Source organism: Bidens hawaiensis, unplaced genomic scaffold, assembly GCF_021521415.1.
Source record: "Bidens hawaiensis isolate Kalapana, Puna unplaced genomic scaffold, B.hawaiensis_p1.1 tig00058854_1, whole genome shotgun sequence".
Lineage (NCBI taxonomy): Eukaryota > Viridiplantae > Streptophyta > Magnoliopsida > Asterales > Asteraceae > Bidens > Bidens hawaiensis.
Genome location: NW_027500592.1, coordinates 29478 through 37902, shown reverse-complemented (window position 1 = coordinate 37902; position 8425 = coordinate 29478). Strand labels below are relative to the sequence as shown.

The 8425-nt window shown below is 35.8% G+C and overlaps 1 protein-coding gene across 1 annotated transcript; it reads right to left on the bottom strand.

The window, feature by feature from the left end:
- Window positions 1-1197: 1197 nt before the first annotated feature.
- On the bottom strand, window positions 1198-8172 carry LOC143602393 (uncharacterized). Its single transcript, XM_077079511.1, has 2 exons — window positions 8158-8172; window positions 1198-3064 (listed from the first exon to the last, which is right to left on the bottom strand). Exons 1-2 carry the CDS (start codon window positions 8170-8172, stop codon window positions 1301-1303), a joined length of 1779 nt encoding a protein of 592 aa, XP_076935626.1. The 3' UTR covers window positions 1198-1300.
- Between the last annotated feature and the right edge of the window lie 253 nt (window positions 8173-8425).

Sequence of the window (8425 nt, the reverse complement as noted above, 5' to 3'; positions counted from 1 at the left end):
TAAGATATGCGTATATGCTATATTTGTTGTTATTCTCGTTTTGATTTGTATACGGTATTTGTACAACGATTACCTAATTGTATAAAGAGATTATTTCTTTGTTTTATTAATATTTTTTAATAAAACCGTAACCCATGTCCTATAAGTTACTAAATTCCTGTAAACTTGCATATGGAATTTCATCAATAAAATACTAAAGTTAAGGTTTCATTGAAACCCGAACACATGGCAAGGAACTGAATATTGCGTTTGACACATGCATCCAAATCTCCATCGTATTCTTGAGTTGACACAAACAAGTGATTTAACTTGAAAATTATATATAGTTCTAACTTTTAGCATATTAACTCTCATTCTTCCTTAAAAAATATTTTTCTAGTAAAGTTACCAATCTACTTAACCTAATCTATCAAGAATCAACCCACGTATCCTCCAATCTAATCCGACACATTTAGCAAAACGTGTATGTGGCTTTTGACACGGAACTTGGCTAAACAAAAATTTCGTGTTAGGTTTGTGTCGACCTGAAAACTTTCTTGAACTTTCTTTAGGTAAAATATAAACCACTTTATGGATCAATTTCCTGCTACATTATATGAAAGTACCGGCTAGAATGAAGGAAACTAACCTCACTTAACAAACTTCGTCATGTTTGATGGTAGGGTCTAGCACATAAGTAAATCACAGAATATATATGCATATCTTACATTTTTGGAAAAAAATAATAGAAGCAGTTATAAGCAGTGTTGAGATCCTTAAACAACAATCCTTCATCTGGGCCAATGTAGAAAAAGAGACACTGCTACAAGAAAAGTGGACCTTAACCAACGGAATATGTAAATTAATATTAAAAAGTCCATCGGTGATCCATCAGCATTAGAAGAAAACTGATTGACGTTGCCAGCTTTGTACAGGTTTGATTCAAAATATATAAAAAAACGTGCAATTTCTGATATTCCAATATAATATTATTTAATTGAAAAAGAAAAAGAAAATGTATTGTGTTTTAGTGTAATTTTAGGTTCGAAAATATAGGAAGAGATGTGAATGCTCTTAGTTTGATAAATAACTACATGTTCAAGTATTATTGTTATGTATTGGCTTTGTGTATTCTGATGTTTTATCAAATCTCAATTTTGTAATATGTTTCATTTCATTAATCATTAATAAGTGAAACTTCATTTATCTGTTGTATCAAATATGAATGTGTTTGGATTAAATTAAAAAAGTTACAACTTTGTAAACACAATGTTTTATCTGATAAATAAATAAAATAATTTGAATCCCTAAGTCACAAGCCTTAGAGCACATTAACTCTGGCTCTAGCATGGCCGTGAGACACCTGAAACTGCTCTGTGATGCCCAAATGTGCCATCAGAAGCCAGACATGAGTCAAAAACTCGCCCCCTTTGCGAAGCTGCTGCTCGTGGTGAAACCCTCTGCAATGAGTAGCAGCATGAGCAAGAATCTCAATCCATACTTGACTCATTACCTTCCACATGCGTTCGGTTTCCATTTTTTTCAAAGTTAACGCGAGCCGACAACCATCAAAAAGCGCAGACTTGCATCGATCTCCCTTCACTTTACTAGGCAAAACCTCAAGAGAATCAACTTCAAGCAGCTTGATACAGGCTTCAACCTTTTCTGTAATGGGCCCTTTTTCTTTGAAGAAACGCATCGCTTCAGCACAAGCGTCACGATACCGGATCATACCAATACCGATTGGCAGCATTACAGGGTAAGACACGAGAAGATACAACAGATAATCAGATATATGCTTACTTTCTATACGGTGGATATTCGCATCGACTTCATATTCAAGGCCAAGATCTGAGTAATAGCATAGAGAGGTAGCAATGTGCCATATAAGAATGCTCTGATCGAATTCGACTTCGGTAATACTCCATAGAAGAGCATCGCAATCTTTCTCTCTTAGCGAAAAACTACCTCTATGCATACATAACACTTTGGGATCAGAGTTGACAACCATCAGTTCTCGAAACTGCGTATAAATTAAATCTTTTAGGTTGCCTGTAACTTTACTGTAAGTCTTGTAACGGTGCTGTGTGCGAATATTATCTATCCCAATGAATTTCTGAATTTGAATAAAGACAGCGGGCATCTCTTCAAGAGCGACACTTAGGAGGTTAAACTGTGCAATGGAACAAGACCATCTTCGCTTTGTCGGATTTTTCAATAATGGGAATATGAGGACATTCCGAGTCAGGTTTCGTTGGCTCAACCAATGATCGGTCCAGTCAGAGCGAAGCAAGGTAATAACAGAAGCAATGTCCAATAAAATGGCTACACCAATTATTAAGCAAGTAATGGCAATGTCAATGTCAATGTAGTGGTAATTACTCATATTACACTGAAAATAGAATCCCACTAGTACCAAAAGAAGTATAAAGATACTAGTAAGGCGAAGCATGAGCCCGTTAAACGTATACACCACATAAGCCTTGGTGTAAAGCATGTCAAATGCAAATCCAAGTTCAATCTCGACAACATGAAAAGCTTGACTTGAGTTAAGATGGCGAAAGTAGGATTGGCTGCCATCTCTATCCACAAAAGTGAGGATGAGATCCACGAAAAGACGCTTGAATGTTTGAAACAATTCATACGCTTCGGATATGACATTACCTCCGTCAGGATATGCATGATCATTGGCGGGAATTGGGGACTCGTGGACCTCTTCAACGTTCGCAATGAAACCCTGAGACGTTTTCAAGTGGAGACACTCCAGGAATTTGGGATAATTGGGACCCGGGTCAGGAGGACCAAGCATCGAGTCACGGAGATTCTCAGTGTTTGCTAACCTTAGAGCAAGAATACGTTCGGCGCATTTGATGAAACCGGCCAGGTAAACCAATATGCTTAGCTGAGGGAGATCTGAACACCCTGGCCAGGATAACAAAAGGATGTAAAGCGCAACTCCAGATTGAAAGGCGATCTCCACAAAGTGTCTTAACGAAAGCTCGTTATCTTCCAATGCAAAGGCGGTAATTGCATCCGGACCACCAAGGTGAAGGAGGAGAAAGGGTGCCCAAAAGCATGAGGAAACCTATAACTGGAAACAAGTTCAATAAACAAGAAGTCAGCCGCAATATTCAAGAGGACATATAAACAAGTTATTAATGGTTTGGTTCTTGGTTTTAATGATTAAGCAAAAGACTATAACCTACGGTTCCTAGAACACTACAATCGGCGCGGATAAATACCATAAAATTTATGGGCTGCAGATTGATGAGCCGAAAGAAGACTTACCACCAACAGATATCATGTTCCTTCCAAAATCTTAGACCATGTAAGAGTAATAATGTTATGTTTTTTATTGTCAGATTGGAGTGTATGCTGTTTCGTTATACAAGGATGAGTATTTATGCACAAGTACGGTGTTGTTAAAAAATAAAGGAAAGTTAACAACAATTTCTTTGTAACTTGTGACATTATACCTTAGAAGTTATTGACTTCTGAGGTGAGGTGAGGTGTGGTGTGGTGTGGTCAAAATTTGCTAGTCAAGGAATTAATTTGGTAAAATGGACCATTTTGATTATTCTCCCATTAATAAACTTTTGGCATATCAACTTTCACGCCTCCAATGTTTTATTTTATTTATTATTTTGTTCATGTAAAATCATCCAATCAGTTTCAATTGTTACATATGATACCTTTTCAAAAAGTTATGAACTAAAAAATCAAACCGTTAATCCACCAAATTGATTGAACATGACTTGTTAGCAAATCGTGTCCATGAGTTTCAACATGCTTCACCGAAACATGCAAATTTTGTGTCAGGTTTACGTTGTGTTTTAAAAAAATTACACCCTAGAACTAAACATATCTCATTGTTGTCTGGAAATTTTCTTTAGCTTTCTTTAGGTAAAATAGGAAACTTCACAAACATTTAACAAACTTCATCCATCAGCAGAAGTCAAACATTTAACATTTAATAATGTATAGGATTATTTCATTGTGTATATATTATTTTACGAAAAAATTACAAATTTTGTCCTTTTGAATATACAATATTATGGTTTGGGTCCTTTTTGAAAATGAGTTTAACTTTTTATCCTTTATTTGGATTTTCGCCTCAGTTTTAGTCCTTTACCACCACCACCATCATCCTCATCTCCATCTTCAAGTTTCTCACCTGAGAAGAAATGAGAAGTTTGTGGCCGTCACCATTCTCGCCTAAAAGACTATGGTCACCACCGATTATGTCGTCGGTTGCGTTTTCGCCCCCCACTAACTCAAACCCAAACGTCTGCCTGCTACGGTAGTATCATCCCATTGTTCCTTCAACGTCGGTAGCACCAAACCTTATTGTAAATTCGGATTTTGAATCGGGTCTGAATGACCACTGCTTTATTTTAGATTTGGGTTTCAAATCGGATCTAAATCACCATCGTGTTGTTTCAGATTTGGGTTTGTAAGTGTGTTTCAAAGCTATCGGTCATGGTGGCTGGTGTTGGTTGGCGTTTGGGACGGAGAAACAAGATGGGTGTGGCCGGTCGCCACCGTTCTCGCCTGAAAGACACCATAGCCGCCACCCACTCTGAGCCAAAGAGAGATTTGAGTTCGATTTCCTTCAAATCTATAGCTCCAAATTAAGGTGAAGCCGGATCTGAGTTCAATCTTTGCTTGTGGGTTTTGACAATACAGCCGGAGGGTTTTGGGGTTCGAGCTTCCGACTCATTTTTCGAACCTAATCATCGGTAGATGCCTCGTTCTTGGGTGGAGTTAAGGCCGTAGTGGTGGCGGCGGCTTCCTTGACTGGTGATGTTATGGAAGGAGAAATAGAAAAATATGGATAAGAGAGCATGGTGAAGACGCCGGAATAACGGCGGGCCCTAAACCACCACCTGCTCAGTCACCGCGAGTGGCTCTTGGCTCGACCGGACCTGCTAACCACCACCAGTGTTGCATTATGTAACAACCAAACATGGTGGATCTGGTTAATCAGCCTTAATTTGGGTTGCCGATCGATGGTGTAGTGATGGGTTTTGAAATCTTTGGTGATGGTGATTTGATAGTGTTAGTTGATTGAGGTTGTGTGGTAGCGGGTGTTTGTTGAGGGGAAAAGTGTGGCGAGAGAGGGTTTCCGGCAACGGTGGCTGGTTGTGGTGGTGGTGGCCTTGAATTGGTTGGGAGAACGATGGTGGCGGTGATCTTGTACCGGAACAAGTGACCAAGAATGGTTGTTGAGTTGGTGGTGGTTGTTTTGGTTTTGTATGAAAGTGGGAAAATTTGAGAGAGAGAAAGTAGTTTTAATATTATATATAGAAGGGGTAGGGGAAAATACGATTATGCCCATCACTTTTTATGCACATGGGTCTGTTTAACGGGATAAGTTAATGGGTGTTAGTTTAAAAGACAAAAATCATGGCAAACATCCATATAAAGGATAAAGAGTGAAACTATTTTCCATAAATGACTCATTCCATAATCTATGTAATTCAAAAGGACAAAATTTGTAATTTTTTCATTATTTTACTGTGTATGGATTATTTAGTTCATTTTATTTTCATTTACACGTAGATAATATTCATTTACACATAACTCATATTTACTAACTCATATTTACTGTACATAAAAGTTTTATTAAAAAAATAATTAAAATATAAAAAAAACATGATTTGTAACTTTCCATAAAAGATCGATAAAAAAGGAATTAAAATAAAAAACTTGCTCCACTCCTTATGGTGTGATGACAAAGGTGTTGATTTTACTTAGCACAAACTATGATTCAAACCACACACGAGACAACAAGAAAATGTGAAAAATAAAAATTGGATGTTAAGAAAAATAATAAATTAAATAAAAGCCTGATTTTAATAACATATAGATAGAGAAGAAAAACATGGTTTGGATTAAAATGAAAACAAGATGAATAAAATAATGATGATCGTTATCTTAGTCATCAAAAACCTAATTAACCTAGATAGTTAGAGTAAGTATGGTATCGTATTCGTGAGAAAACATGTTGTCAGTATTACATTTTTTTTGGTTTGATAATATACTCTAAAACTTAATTTAAATTAACTAACTTAAATGGAATGTCAAACAATTATTTGAAAGACTGATTATAAAAAGCAATTAAACTTGATAGGAAACAACAGTTAAAAAGATCTCCCGCGTTTAGGTTGTGAAGCGGATTGTATAATCTTGTTACTACTAATTGAAAACAACATAGGCATGGTTCGTTAAGTAAGTTGATAAATAATTAAAAGAAAACTTAATTTGATTATGCTAATTAACAAATGTTAATCTGATTAACTGACACAACTAAATACGGTCTAATTAACTAACAACACATATATATAAGGTTCACTCATAATCAATGGTTAATGATATTGAATAAATGACAATAACAACTCAATCCTAAACGTGAATGATTTCAAACCAATTAACTATTGACAAAGACAAATCCTAGATAAAAAACTTGTTGAACCTTGCAAAGAACTGATGGTCAAAAATCAAACAACTGTTGATATAAACAATAGTTGTTTTCTATTATGAAGTTTTGGTAAATTATTGTCCCAAACATCTGACCATGCAAACTGCTAATATGAAAGAACTGAAGACACAACAGCTGATCAAACTATTAAAGATCTTAACAAATGATGGGACAAACATCAGTTATTTATTTTATTTTAAAACTAATTATTAATTAAACTAATTACTTAATTAAATTAAAATAAACTAGAAAATTAAATTACCGAATAAGACTTTAGCAAATTCAAATATGAGAAAGGGTTACCTAAGCAAGGAATCCGAATTGTGACGACTCGAGCTTTTATCGGTTACAAGAAATTGCTACGGGGACCGGGAATCTAAAGATATGAAACCCCTAGGAAACCTAGTGGACCCCTATTCACTCTCAAGGTTTCACTTAAGAAGAAATCCTAGAGATCATGTGAAAACACCGGCTTATTAGTTCACCTGTCAGTTCACCAACAATTATTAATTACCCTAGAAAACAATTAACCCGTCGGTTCAACTATCTCAATGAACCTAAGTATACAGGGTGGTCTATGAACAGTCTAAAGGGCACTGGTAAACATTGGAATTAAGGCTAAAATAAGCAAACCTCTTGTCAGTTAGTGTAACCTAAAACCCTAACAACGCAGACAACCCCGACAACTTATCACCCGTTGGATATTTAAGCAAGTAAGAATATAAACCTCTAATAATATGCCAAAAATCAGTTTCTATGGTGAATAAGCTCAATAAGCCATAAACAAGTTGGAAACACACAGTCAACAACCTAACATGCATCCTATAATCGAAAGACATTCAATCAAGCTACATGTGAGACATTCATTCAAGCACAAATCAGAAATAAACACGCATGAAACACATCCAATAAATCTTATCAAAACTTTTAATTAATCAAAATCCCATAAACAAAACCCGAAAACCGTTAAATTAATTAAGGAGCTTGTGTGCTTGCTTTCTTTTTCTTCTTTTTGGACGCTCAGTAGCCACAAAAAGAAAACAATATTCTGCTGTATGCTTTCTTTGTTTTCTCCATATTCAAACTCAACCGTGACTTCTTGGACAAATTCTTTTTTTTTAGCCACCAACCAAAATAAAATAATATAATAATGTTATGCCTCCCCTGCTCCTTTTTTTTTCTTGCCGTAGGGTTTTTTCTAAATATATATGTATTTTTCTTGTAGAGTAATCCAATAATCAAGGGTTCCATCACTGACTTAATACTTAAACTTACTGATTTTGTGTTTTTGGCCACCGACTTTATTTAGCCCAAGAGTTATTATGGTACTCATATTTAATTAAATTCATGGATACTTGAAATCATATAACCTCACACGAATGCAACCTGACCTGTGAAAGACAAAGTCAGTTATTAGATAATATATATATTTTGAGCAAATGACTTTTCAAAACAAGTATGATCATGACTAAATTAAATAAATTAACGTGCAAGCGAACTAATATATCTTGTTTTTATTAACTTTAACCATAACTAGAAATAAGACCACCCGCGTTGCGGGGGGCATGAAACCGTAATTTCGTCAAAAAAAGTCCTAGAAGGCTCAGATTCGTTAGCTCATTGTGGCTGGAACTAAATTGTCATGCCAAAACAACGAACATAGCAGTTTTTTTGGATCATCATTGCCTCCATCTCACTTGACCCTCAACCATATTTAAGTCGTTTCAAAGCCATCAATGGCCAACTCTTGAGAGACCTTTTTATGCTAAGAAATAAACGACTAACCAAACCACTCTCTTTAGGGTTTACTAATTGCATCTAGCAATCAACCCTCATATGTGCTTAGGCTCACTACATCGAGTCAGACAAAAAAGAAAGATAGAATGTCGCAGAGGTCCACGCCACCATAGTATGTGCACAAACGTAGCGCATTATAATATTTAGGGTTATGGTCTATCTAACAGG